Here is a 15,253-nt window from a genome sequence, read left to right on the forward strand (position 1 = left end):
AAACAAAAGAGGATATTGAAGTGCAAGATAAGAAGCATGAATCTCGTTTATCCTCAGCAGTTTCCCTAATTTTTGTTGTAGAACAATATCCCTTTTGTCCATATCAAAACTAAAATCACCAGGAATCAAGGCATCAACCTCTGAGGCCGTGGGTGTGTTATATGTCATTCCATCCTTCGATCTCTCACTAACAATCCTCATATGAAAAGAATTTTCTGGATCTGTGTTAAAGCGGTCTCTTGCTGATATAAACTTTTTTACATATGGATTGACTTCATTCAACATCTTCATCAATGTCTCAATAATATCTTTCTTGAGATTATCCTTTTTCTTGTCCACAAAGTTTTGTTTACCAGAGCTGTAAGATATAGTTAAAAACCGCCATGTTAGTTAGAAAAATGGGTCAAAAAGCGGGTCAGAAGGTTTATTGTTATACCTTAAACATTTAGATATGTTTTCAACTTCATTATCTGTGTCCACTATGTATAGCTGTCCAAACTTGGGGTCACTTCCATCAGGTCAGGTTAAATTACCTAATAGATGATAATTTTCTCCTTGTAGCTGAAACATATGAGGGCCTCTACCCTTTTGAAAGACCTCTCAACTCTTCCACCAAGGGAAGTGAAGGAAAAAACCATATTGTAAGGTCTTATATGTTTCTGGAAATGTCTGCTTCTTGGTTCATCTCCTTCCAAGAGTTTTTTTAAAACTGATGGTGGTACTTTCAATAAAGGCAGTTGGACTTGACCTTGCATACAACATAATGAAAATGTAGGTTTCTTTGCATTTCTCCGCTTGTTGAGTCTTTCTCCATACCACATGATAGCACCACAATGACCACATTTGTAGTCCGGATCACCTTCATCTAAATAGTCTGCAAAATTCAAAATGAAAACATAATCTAAATTGTTTTCAAATATAGGCAACTTTATATGTGTTCTTGTATATCAAAAAAATTTGGGGTGGTTACCATTTTCATTAACATATGACTTACATGGTTTAGAAACCTTTACAATTTCATCAGGGCGTACTGAATTAGGCGCATTATTAGTGATAATCATCCTCTCATCCTCTGCTTCAGAAACTATAGGATCATCTAAGTCAGATTCCTCATTTTCTGTATCAGTATTCTCTTGGGAAGAACATTCGAAAACCTGATCATTATCCTCATCAACTATCCATGTATGTAAAACAATTAATTAATCATATAATGTCCAAAACGATTAAATTACACCATTACAAAGAAAACACCTAAAAATGTTGCTACCTCCAAACAAATCATTTCCCACCAATTCATCATCTTCTTCTATGGTCTGAGTTGATGCATTGAATGTACGTGCTAGTTTTGGTGTTCTTTTATTTGGCAAATGTGATATATTAGTAATGTCTTTTAGGACATTCCATGAACTTTTGAGTTTATGGCCTCCCTTGGATTTGATTGATTTGAAGCTCCTCTCATTTAGATCCTCTGTTTATTTCCAATGCAAGACCATTGAAATGAGTATTTGTTTGAACAGGTGAGACCAAATGTAAATAAAAAATCTAAACAAAACTTACTTGTTATTGAGGTTAAGCTGGGCGTGGGGGCATATGGCAGTCTGTCTTTGATTAAATCGAGACCTTGCAAAGATAATCAAATCCAACAAACCAGTTTTTGACAAAGGACAGTGTGTATTTTCTTTATATAGGAAAAAAGTTATTTTAGGTGAATGACTTACCAAGGACTAATCTTCTCAAATTCTTTGGTGTTTGTGGTGAAAGAATGCTTATTTGTTGATATGGTGGAATTGTGTAGCTTGGAACTTGGTGACCTTCTATGGTTTCCAACAGTCTAAAATAAATAGAACTTAAGATAGATCTAGAACAACTATGATTCTCTTCAAGGTTAGGGATCTCATTGAAGGTTGGTGTTCGTTTTTTTTTTTTGCAGTGTCAACTCCCAGTCCTACATTTCCTCTTTTCCGGTTCATCATATGAGGAAAACGATGTGCGTGAGAGTGCTCTCTATGACGAAAAGGATGAGAAAAATCTTGCGTAAGAAAGAGGCATTGTCAGGATGACAATAAACTCTTTTGAGGTAAACTCATATTCTTGGTCCCAAATTTAAGATTGACAATATATTGTTGGCTCAAATTTAGGAAAATCGTTTAAGTAATGAAGTATATTTACGAATTTAGTTATATATTTCCGGCTGTTTTAATTGATTGTTGTATCCATTCAAAATAGATAAAATATATAATTATTACAATCAGTTATTATAGTTCTCTAATAAAATGGTGCCAATATAAATGGTTGATATAACTAAGAATTGTTTTTATTTCTTTGATAAGCAATCATGTTGTTGGAGATTATAAAGAGATGTGATAAGAAAGACATTAATATGCAAAGGTGATAGCGTAACAGATTCGGCGAATATCAAAGCTGAGACAGGTATGTTCTTGGTATATTATATCCTTAAAATTAGATAGTTAGAAATCAACTAAGTCAGTTCGACTATATGAATTGCTTAGTTAGTTATGTTATCTTAGGGGACTGAATTATATGTTAACATGTATCTAATAATTCAAGAAAAAATAAATCAAAAGAAATTAAATAGAAAACCAGCTTTTATTCATTTAGTCACTTAAACAAAGATAAGAAACAATAGAAAACAATAGAAATCACTGCAAAACATTAAAAGTACTGAGAAAATAAAAGTAAAAGAACATATTAAAAATATTGAAAGGAGCAAACGTTTTTCTATCCAAACAGCTTAATCGGTTTTTGCATTTTCCTGTTTGATCACTTTGGTGCATAGTTTCTTGGAAGTGGATGTTAGGTCAGGTAGATCAGCATCATCTTCTTTGCGTTTTGAATATGGAGTTTTAGGATCTTCAGATGAACTTGAATCCAACAGCAACACCTAAAACCGTAGAAGTTGCGATTTGGTTTTAAAAAATAAACTAAGAAAATAAGAAGAATTGTAAGATAATCACAAATACAAGTTTTTTTTAACTTACAACACCAGATGACATTGTAGAAGAAGTTGTTACCATTTCCTAAATTGCCTCAGAACCACTTTCAATGCTTAGAACCTTATCTCCAGAACAAACTTCTAAAACCAAGGTGTCTGATCCACTTGTGACATTTTCAGAGTTGATAGACACCCCAAAACAGAAGGACTTTCCCACCAAATTATGGATAGGTTCTGGTAGTATCTCTGGATCTTCTATCTATTAAAGTTTTGAAACCATTTGTTAGTTTTAAATTGCACTAACGTGATATGCTAAAAAATATATATCAAAAAATACCTCTGCATAAGAGCCATCTCATAGATCATCAGCCTCAACACCAACAATGGATGTTGCAACAGAGCCTAGTAACATTAGCCTACATGTCTCTGTGTCATCTTTCACGATCACATGGAGTTTGAACCTTATAAATCACAGAAAAGCGATTGGCAAAATGTATGATATATAAAAAATTAAAAACGTAACACATGTAATTCGATTGTAAACACTTACTTGGGGGAAACATTAGTCACATTAGCATTACAAATTTCACAATGGAACTTTGGATTGTCAATTCTCTCATCTGTTCATAATCAATATTTGGGGGCTTATTGACTTTTTTGCTGTGACGTTTACTCCCAAAGTAAAACCATGCCCAATCAGTGTCTATTGCTTCAATTGTGCATATGATTTTACAAATCTCCACCTGCATATAAGTGTTTTTGTTGGACCAAGAAAGTGATGTCAAACTTAAATGCAATAAACAATCTCAGAAAATCAAATTCAGACAGAGAATTCAATGAACAAACCATTAAGTGATTACCTGAGTTGCATCAATGATTTCTGAAATCAGCTTGATCTCTGCATCATTCCAATCATATTAAATGCGTTTACCATCTTTCTTTCCAGTAGATTTCTCAACCGTAGCTAGTTGTAAATGATCAGCTGACAGACTACAAAATGATGAATCATAAGCATCAATCAGTAACACGTTAGTGTAAACAATATAAAATAAAAACAAATAGGAATATACCTTTCAGTTAACTTTAAAACTTCTGGTTCTGTTGGATTGAGGTACAGGCGTGATGCATCAAAGGCTTTTGTGATTTGTACCTCTCTTAGTACAGACAAAGTTTTAATTTAAAAACATATGGAGTAAATGATATGAAATAATCATAAAGTTTAAAGTAAAATACCTCTAAAGAAGCTCAATTTGGCAAACCGTATCAAACAAACAAAAGTTCGATCATCACATTTCTCAATAAAAGCTTCTATTTGCTCAGCATAAGTTCCCCAAAGACAACATGCAAGATCGTTTCCTCTGTTAAGTTATAGATTAGTAAGACTTTTTTTAAAACAGAAAAGTAATGTCTAAAATTGAGGAAATTAGAACATACTGTGAATCAACTAAACGAAATTCGACCATTTTCCTGTCTTCTCCTTGTGCCTTGACGGTAATGATATCCCCAAGGTCATGAACTCTCCCTATCACAATCTGTTAAAAACAGAGTAATTTATATTTTTCCCCATTTATAAAATGTTGTCGGACAACAAAACTGTTTCAAGATAAAAAAGATTGTAATAGATAAACATAGTACCTATAAGGTAAACAGCCTCTTTTTGTCTGTTTTTCAATTGATTCATAATTGGACAGAGACAGAAAGATACGATCATCAGCTAAATCCGACCCTCTTATCACAGTTTCATCTGAGATAGCCATCTTGTATGGATGGCGTGTTGTTCGATATTTGCCACCAGCTGGATTCATTTGTACATTTTCAATGACTCCCCATTTTTCTAATGGTATTGCACGTTGAACTTTGGCCATGTGTGTTCTTTTGCAAGAGGTCTGGATTTTGTTTCCCTAACAAAAAAAATTGGTAATATTAGTTTAGATAGTTAAAGCAGTAACCCTCAATATAACAAACATATAGAAATAATAATTTACCCATTGGTCTGCTAAAACAATCTCAAAGGTATCTCCAAAAGGTGTGTTCTGCCTCCACGAATGTAAGCACTTAACTTGAACTCGCCACTTATTTTTGAATGGTCTGAGTTTTGTGAGAGGATGAAAAGTAGCAAGGGTCGACATTTTTAGAGGAATTGAGTCGAATGATTTGGTTTTCACGTAATGGGGAAAGATATATATAGGTAGTGAGTAAAGTTAGGGTTAACGCCACAAAACCAATTAAGATGTTGGTAGTTGTGATTTTTTTTTATCATTAATAGAGAATATACGGATCGATTTTGTTCCCAAAATTGTTTTGCTTGTTATGGAGTTACCATAATCACAGGGTTGTAGATATTTAATGAGTCGATACTAAACGTGATTGACAAGATTACAATAACTTAACAATCTTTTCGTATTTGATTGACATCGCTATTGTTATGGAGAATGCTTAAAAATAGGAATAAATTTGGGCAAGTATATTCGTTTAGTATATTATCGATTTGTTTAAGTGAACTTTGGTTATTAATAATGATATAACTTATGATCTACACATTGATATTGTCAGGATTAATTGACTCGACAATGACATGGAGTTGTAGCGATCAAAATTGGGGTTTTGATTCTGCATACCAACATAAACCAGAAAATTATCTAAACCGATATTAGATGTTTAAGTGTAGTTCTGGAAAGCTATGTAGGAGTGTCTCTATTGACTCTATAGATTCAGTAGACAAAGAGATGAACTAAGGTAGTATCACAATTGAATTCGATGTTGTATGTTTTAGAATTTAGAATGACAATAACGATGATTAAGATGGTTTTGTAATGTTCTGGTTTACTACTGTTTTTTCAATTATATCTGTTAGTAACTATTTTAAATGATTGGTAGGATAGTGGTATCTATTCTATTAAAATAGAATCATTCTGAAAAAATCTACTTATACAAGGTTGTTAGACCCTTTCACTAGACTATTAATATTTTGGTCTTATCTTAAATTTATACTAACAATATATTACCATATATTTCTTTAACAATGATTTAATCAATTTAATAGGTGATATAACAAGATTTCCTAAATTTTCTAAGATTTGCCTTAAATAAAATATTTTAAATTTTTGTGACATGAATCAAAAAGCCATCCGTGATACTTATATATTTGCCGATCATATCTACAATATAGCCTAAAAGATAATTAGCTATATATTAATTAATAATAAATAATACTCATTTCTTTCATGTAAACAAAACATTGTGAGATTCACGAGTGGACTATCATTATTTAAACACATGACATATAGACTATGCAATCAGAAAATATTTACTTACGGTTTTAACAATTTATGGTTCACGACTTCACATGGTTTTGACTGGTAAAGCTAAAAATACACATATCAGACACATATCAGACCTACTGGATACACAAGTTTAACAATATTATTTTTTTGTATTTGTATATAATCCATGGAGTTTATATTAAAATGATTTACAGTTATATATTTGTCAACCTTAGAGCAGTGTCCCTAAATGTGTATATATGTAGAAGGATAATCCTAAACTCTAAATCCTGAAAATAATAAATACATATAATAGTGTATAAAATATATGGTCAGTAAAATTTTGTCTACCTAATATGTTTACAAAATGGTTCAACTAATTTCCCTTAATAAAATGGTTCAAACAATATAGGTTCGTTAATACTTCACATCCACGCAAGGTGCAAAACCGCTATAACAATCACAAATGCTTTCATCTGTTAAATAGTATAGATATTCCTAATACTGAAAAATGTTAATCACTCAAAAATGTGAATAAAAATGTGAATTATTAATACTGAAAAAATTGAATCACTCAAATATTCTAATAAGAAATATTTAAATTTATCTTAATTATCTGATATTTCATCCAAAAATAAAAATATGACTTTTACCTGAATTATTTAAGATTATGGTTAAAGCGAGAACCAAACCAGAACCGAATTGAACTCAAGATTTTAACAGGTTTTTAAAATTGGTATCTAAAACAAAATAAAAACCAAAACAACTAAACTGAAACCAAACTCAAACTTATAAATAACTAAACAGTTCATATATTTCTTGAATAAAAAAATCAAAAATCAAAAATCGAATCGAAACCGAACTAAAACCTTAAAAATAACTGAATCGAAACCGAATGCATAGCTTTAAACATATTAGTGAACTAACAAACAATAATTTTATCAATAAAAAAAAATCCCGCGCTTTTAAGCGCGGGTCAAAATCTAGTGATGTTAATTATAATTGGATGGTTTACTAATACAGAAAACGATGGTCTTGGTTTACTAAATAAATAAATACGCTGAGTTTTAACTCCAGTGGCATAGAGTGGTAATTTTTGTGGAAAAGTCAGGGCTATATACAAAGTGTACTTCAGTCTTAATAGTTTAGATATGCTTCTTCTTTTTTTTGAACAAATATGCTATTTATTCATATAATGATTCCGGTTATAGTTGATGTTGTTATGTTTATAAACTAGATGAAATATATTAGTTTATAAAAAATAATGCATATGGGTTAATTAATTGAACTATTCTATTGTGATTATCATATAACCATCTTTGTTAAATTTTGAATTTTAATTATAAAATTATAAAATATATATCAATATATTTTGTTTGATAGAAAATATAAAATATTTTAAACCAATACAATACTGATTAAACTACATCATGTAAATTTTACATAATTAAAATTATAATTTAAAATTATCAGATTTTTAAATAGGTTGCAGTTTTAACTAGAGAAATTGCCTAAAATACCACATTTCTAATATCATTTTTCATGTTTATCTTAATCATTTTTATCATCACGTTTAGGCAATTTCCCATTAAATATTACTTTCACACAAGAAAATGCAGAATATATTTTGCAACCAAAACAATTCTTTTATTTATAAAGTAAACTAAATATATTTAAAAAAAATTATACAAATATAATTTTATAAATAAAATAGAATTAAAAAAATATTTTAACATTATTTCTGATATAAAATATATATATATATATATACTCTGCATTATAGATTTTGTGAATGAAAAAAAATGTAATTCACTATTCCATTAATAATTTCAATTTTTATTTCATTCATCATTTCATTTTCTACTCCACAAATAATTATTCATGTTATTCAGAATTTTCCTTTTTAAAATAATCAGTTACAACCTAACCTAGATGATGTAATTTTTTTTCATGGATTATATTTAGTTACTTAGGCACGTATATCTTCATCGTCAATTTTTTTATACTTTATAGAAGTCGTAGACGGCATGAGATAATTACCAGTATCCATACTTTTAAGGGCTAGCCAGGTTGTCACTGATAAACTCAGGTGATGATTGTTTATTAGTTTTTGGTTTTTGATTTTCAAGGTTTTTTTTAATTTTCAGCTTTTAGTTTTGGTTTTTAGATTTTGATTTTGGTTTTGTTGTATTTTTTTGTTTTTCAAAGAATAATTATATATTACTTTTAAATAATACAATTAAATATCAATTAATTTTTTAGAAGTTACCATTAAAATTTATCAAAATGTTGTGATTATTATTTAAAAATACAATACAGTAACAAGTTTCTAGTTATTATGTTTTATAAAATATTATATTATAGTAAAATATAAATTACGCAAAATTAAAATATTTTTAAAATTTGAAACTAATTAGAAAATTTTCTTATATAAATTATTTTAATTTTTAAAACTTGAATGACAATATTTTTATTATATAAATTATTAGTTTTCTGTGTATTTTTAATAATTAAATCTTGATTGGATGAAAAATGATTTTTCAAAAAACTAATAATTATTAAAAATATGTAAGAATTTATATTTTTCACAATTAAAATGTTTTAAAATTTATCATAATTTTGAAAAATTAACATATTTTACTAAAAATATAAAATATAAATTTTCTTATGAATAATAGAAAATATTTATAAACTACAAACACATTTACTTTGTGTTTTTTAAAAAGGAATACATTTTACTCTAGAAAATTTACATTTAATCAATGTTGATAAATATTATATTAATATTACCAAAAAAGCTACGAAAAAATATATAAAAAGCTATGTAAGGAATACATGGATTTTGGCTTTTCACTTAAAAGTTGATACAACATGTAAAAACTGGTTTCACTAGTTTATAGAAAAACTCTTTTATTAAAATCTTGATTGGTTGTAGAAAGAGTTTTTGTTTCCCTTAATTTTATGGAATCAACTTTTTAGAAATCTTTTGATCGGCTGAGAAAATGGTTTTTTAAAAACAAAAACGAAAAATCATTCTAAAAATTGAGGTTAAAAGTAAAAACGAAAAACAATTAAGAGTGACATTTTTTTTGGAGTAAACAAAGTGAAATTGGAGTGATGTTTTTTTTTGTACCATCTCATCATGATTGCCATTGAAACAACCGTAACAATGTGAATTAAGAGCATTTCCAACATAAGACCTTATTTTAAGGAGAGTAAAACTTCAAAATGAAGATTTAAGGGTTGATTGCTCCAACCATGAATCCTCAAAAAAAAATCTTTAAAAGTTTATTTTTTACATTATAGTCCTTTACATTAACAAAAATAACTAATAATGATAAAACTTCACAAATACACATAAAACATACAATTAATATATTATACAACACACAATATTACAAAATTAAATAATAAAAATAATAAAAATTACATATATAATAAAACAACACACATGCACACAAATTTTAGAAAGTTATATACATATAAAATACTAATTACTCAAGCATTATTTGCGTATTTTTATTTTTATTTTGTATTTTTATTTACATATGGAATGTATTTTTATTTTTTGTGAACTTTATTTAATGTATTATCTATTGGGTGAACTTTATTCTACTTTTATGTGATATTTATCATATTATATTTTATTTTGGTGTACTTAAGTTATTATAAATTAAGCTTAATATATATATTTGTGAAGAAAAATAATTACAAGGATAAAAAAAAAAGGTTTTGAGGTTGCGAATAATGAAATCTCAAATTTGAAGTTTTACTATTCACAACCTCAAAATTTGAAGGTTTGAGGTTGGGTTAAAATGAAATAAAACTTTAAAATTTGAAGATTTGAAATTAGGTTGGAAATACTCTAAAAATTGTTTTCAACCCAAGAAAGTTTGCATGAGACAAAGGTAAGTTCCAAAAAGTTAAAGTGACAACTCCTTAACTTGTTGAAGTTACAACAAATAGAGAATGAAAAAAAAATTATATCATATGTTGAATACTTGTAGCCACACCTATTGAAAGGGTAACTTCTAGACAAAGGTTAAACCATATTTTCATTTAGTCTATAATTCAATCAAACCTGGTCCCATATTCTCCTCTACATATATTTTCACCTTTGAATTTCAAAGTCTATTACTTCCTCCGTTTCATATTAAGTATCGTTTTAGATAAATTTTTTCATTACAAAATAAGTGTTATTATCGATTTTCAATGCAAAATTTATTAATTTTATTCCGCAACTTATTTTTCTATTGGTTGAAATATGATTATGTATATAGGTAACTGTGATTTTATATAGAAAATATATAAAATTAATTGTTTTCTTAATCTATGTGCACAAACCCAAAATGACACTTAAAATAAAACGGAGAGAGTAATTGTTATTCAAATTTTGCTTAGATCGGTTAAGAAACTCACATTTAGTTTTTTTTTCTTTGTTTTTTAATATAAAAAATATATTTCCCTAAGCAACTAATGAACCAAAATATTTGTCACTTTATTTACTGCTAGCTGATTTTAAATTGAAAAACTAATAACAAAAAAAATGTTGGCTCAAAATCAAATAAACATCCAATCCAAAACATAACCGTCGGTTCTCTGTATTAATTGGATTTAACCACGTACAGTTGGTAACTTGGTATGCTGTTTTACAATCACAGTTGTTATGCTGTTGGAGGTTATTGTTTGTTTTGTATTTAAAATATCTACTTAGAAACTGCGGATTTGTTTTTTATTTATCGTTCAAAAACAGATTTACAAACTACCATTATTTTTGTTTTGAACCATAAAAATTGATTTTTTAGATTTTTATCATTTATTTATATTTTCTCTTCAAAATATGATATTTGTTTGAAATATGTTAGTTGTTCTATAATAATGTTTTGAGTTTTAAGAATTGTTTTCATATCCGACCTAAATTCGTGGTTGAACCTATAAACCCGATACATTGTACATAATCCGGTTCAAATTTAATGAAAAATTTGTTAATTAAAAAATCCGATAGAACCCAGTAAAAACCCAGAAACTCACTATTAACCTGCGATCTGCTACCATTGATTCGGTAAAAACACAAAATAGCTGATAGTATTTCTTAAAAAAATTGATTAAATTACTCATATATTTTTAATATAACATAATAAGTTTATTTTTTTATTTTAGAATATTATGAAATTTTATTATATTATTTAAATAAAAATGATAATATAAAAAATCTTATTGATATGAGAATATTAGTTTATTTTCGTTATTAATAACCTATAATAAGTTTGTATTTTTATTTTAGATTTAAAAATTAATTTTAAGATAATATTTAAAATATTCTTAAACACTCGTAATTGGCTAATTGCCATATCAATATTATGTACAAAATGATATTATACACGGCAAAATGATATATGTATATGATATATGGGGAAGGATATAGGGTTTTGGTTTGTATTGAAAATCTGTGTAATATTCGAATTATCTATTTTGAATATTGATACATAGATTTATGAAAATAATAGTGTTTGTTAATTTATTTACTGTTCATAATATATGTATACTTAGAATATTTATATTAAATTTAAGGTAGCATATTGTTTATATATATACTCATTATTTATAAATCTATTTAGATGTATCTGTAGGCCCAAAACCAAAAGATTTAAATGCCATTAATGAATTTTATTAATTCCTTATAAAAATAAGGGTATTTTTGAGAAAACTGCAATTTTCATTAAGGGTATAATTTGAGAATGATCATCTTTTAACGGTATTGATATTATTCAAACTGAAGTACCTTTTGGTACTGTTTGGAAACATGTATAATAAATAAATGAAAATTGTTTGGAAACATGGATAACAGATTAATTACTTCCTTTTATTTACACATTTAGTCATTGCATTTATAATAAATTATATATTTCCTTTTTGTATTTTTTTTACAGATTCTGCAACTACATTTAAAATTAATTTAATTAATTAATTACAGTGGTTGTTGTTTCTTTATGGTGAAAATAAAAACACAAGCTGAAATTTATAGTATATATTATATAAAAAAAATTTAAATATAGTACTACTTTATTTAGTTTAGTCAAATATAAAAATTTCGAGAATTCAATTTTCAAGAAAACAAAATATCATAAAATTAATGATAATTCATAGAAAACTTATGCAAAAATTAAAATTGTAGGTATGTTTTTTCATTTGAAAATAAATTAACAAAAAAAACAACAGTTAATATATGAATAGTATAATTACATCAAATTGTATTAAGTTATAATAAAAATATAATATTATGTACAAATAAAAAATATATATTATCAAACATCTATATTATAAAATAATATATTATCCTCTCTATATGTAAACTACAAAACATAAAAAATATACATGGATTTTTTATAAAACCAGCGGTTTATAAGTTTCTATTGAACACAAATTAAATGAAACATCCGCGCGGAAACGCAGATCAAGTTCTAGTTAGTATTAAAATATATGAAGGTAAAAACATAAAAACAAGAAAGTTACTTTTTATAAAAAAAATTATTAAATATAAAATTAAAGTAATTTAATTAACTGTAAAATAAAATTTTAAAATATAACCTGTCACATGGTTTTCAATAAAGTTGTTAAATATGAAAACTTTTGTAGATACAATATATATTAATGATTTATATTTTGAAGCACTTAATATTTTTTTTAAACATTACTTTTTGAAAAAGTGGAAAGAGTATAATCATTAACGATTTAAAACTAATCACCCTTAATTAATGGGCTTCACATGTCTTTACCAAATTCCTAAGCTTTTTCTGGAGCTAAAAAAATTAACATACATGCAAAAATCAAGGTCTTCTTCCTTTTCTCGAGAAACTTAGTTGCAGGTGGTGAGTTCAAAAAAAAACTTAGTTGCAGGTGTATTTATAAAGAGTTAAAAAAACGGAGCTTTCTTGTTTGGTTCCCTCTGACTTTTCCAGATCCCTCTCTCTTCTGAGACGTGTCTGAAACTTTTCAAGAAATAATAGTATTCGTCTTCGTTTATTATATATAAATATATGAAATATATATATATATATCTTCGTTTAAGAGTGATACTCGGTTTAAACTTTAAAGATTTAAATCAGATAATCTCAAAAGTCCATTAACTAACATCGATGGATAACGTGACATTCTCAACTTCTTTTTAGCTCTGTTTTATTTTGTCTTAAAATCAAGTTTCTGTGGAGTGATGAAAATGGTAGATAAAACTGATGAAGAAAAGCATTTTTCTTGGTGTTATTTTCCTTTACATCTGCCATTGCTGTTTGTTTTTGTAACAGTAATTCCATTTGTAGCTTTCCTCTGTTTCTTAAGCTTTTATGGTTTCTCCTCTCTCCTAGTGACCATGGCAATCTTGTTCATCTCTACTTTTGTTTTCCTTCTGAGATTTTTCAAGAAAAAAACAAGAGACTATTTGGTTGATCTATCTCAAAATGAAGTCGATGCTAGTGTTGATGCTGTTGCTAATGATAATTATGATATTGAGGAGGAGGATGAAGATGGTCTCATTGAGATTCTTCTTGTGAGTGAAGAAGCAGAGACTATAGGGGCAATGAGGAACATTAATCAGAGTCGACAGAGAATTAGGGTTGATGAAGATGAACAAGAAGAGATAGATGATGTGATTATGGAAGAAGATAATCTTATTGAGATTGATATTTCCATTGGATCTATTAAAAGACGAAATAAATGAAAGTTTACAATATTTGTTTTTGTTTTTTCCTCAAATGTACAAAGGTCCAACATTTTAATATTTTGGAGTTTTTGTTTATTGGTGGTTGAGATTTAGGGTTTAATTTATGGTTTATATGAAACTTGTATTAGTCTATTAGCTTTGATGGATATTACTGATAGGAAACAATTATATACTAGGATAAGACTTCCGCCTTGCGCAGGATAAATTTATATACAAATTATTTAAAAAATAGTATACGGAAAAATAAATTTATATTCTTGATTGAATTAATATTTTGGTATTTAAACAATTTTTTTAAAAAATTTTTGTTAATTAGATAATTTGTTTACTGACGAGCTGATCTCATTTAAAAAAATTAGGTCAAAAAATCATTTACCGCATAAGAACCTAACGTTTAGGTCGAAAAATCTCGGGTCTATTTGATTACAATGAAACTATGTCAGCTCAGCATTATATCATGATTTAGTAATTTAAAAATTATTTATGGTTATGAGAATTTTACGTTCACGTGTCAATCCTATATATCTTCAATATTTTCTCTTTTTCATTTTGGTTATTGTTCGATATAAATATTGATTTTGAAGTTTATTCTCATTTCGTTTGTTTGTTTTGACCTTAGATTTAGAAAATGATTATGATTTAGAATAGAATACATAGTTAGGTTAAGATATGCACCTTTTGCAGAATAAATATTTTATATTTTATATTTATTTTATGTTTTTCTGCATATTATGAAATAACAAAATAATAAGTATATATATTAAATAACTAAGAAATCAGTTACTATTATGTAATAAATTGGCGTGTGCATATAAATCAAACTATCACTCTTGTTTATTCGCAATCATTTTAGGGTAAATAAATCAAAACAATCGATCTTATCTATTGTATATGATATATAATTAAATTTTAATGATATTAACATATATATAGTACAATTTTAATATGGATATTTATTAAATGAAGTTTCTACTCATATGATTTTATGATTATTTACATATTTGTGTAACAAAAGTTTACACCAACGAATTTTTTTAATGTGGGATTATTTCAATAATTTATAATCATTTAAAAACAATGAAGATTTCAAAATTAAAATATTAACTTTTCAATATATGTTCAATGAAAATATCAAAATATAAGTATACATTCTCATATGATATATAGTTTAATTTAAACGATATATATATGTATATATATTAACATAAAAACCTATTAAAATAAAATTATTTCTTCATATGGTCTTATAATCATTGTATCTAAATATAGAAAAAAATTTAAACCTTAATCATAAAAGTTTATGTAAGACTTTTAACAGTT

General features: G+C 26.9%; 1 protein-coding gene across 1 annotated transcript; it reads left to right on the plus strand.

Annotated features, from left to right (window-relative positions):
- The first annotated feature begins 12,501 nt into the window (after nucleotides 1-12,501).
- LOC106393818 lies at nucleotides 12,502-14,739 on the plus strand. The gene has a single exon (XM_048768653.1). It carries the CDS (start codon nucleotides 13,427-13,429, stop codon nucleotides 13,928-13,930), a length of 504 nt encoding a protein of 167 aa, XP_048624610.1. The 5' UTR covers nucleotides 12,502-13,426; the 3' UTR covers nucleotides 13,931-14,739.
- Nucleotides 14,740-15,253: the final 514 nt, after the last annotated feature.

The sequence above is a fragment of the Brassica napus genome, chromosome C9 (assembly GCF_020379485.1).
Source record: "Brassica napus cultivar Da-Ae chromosome C9, Da-Ae, whole genome shotgun sequence".
NCBI classification, from domain to species: Eukaryota; Viridiplantae; Streptophyta; class Magnoliopsida; order Brassicales; family Brassicaceae; genus Brassica; species Brassica napus.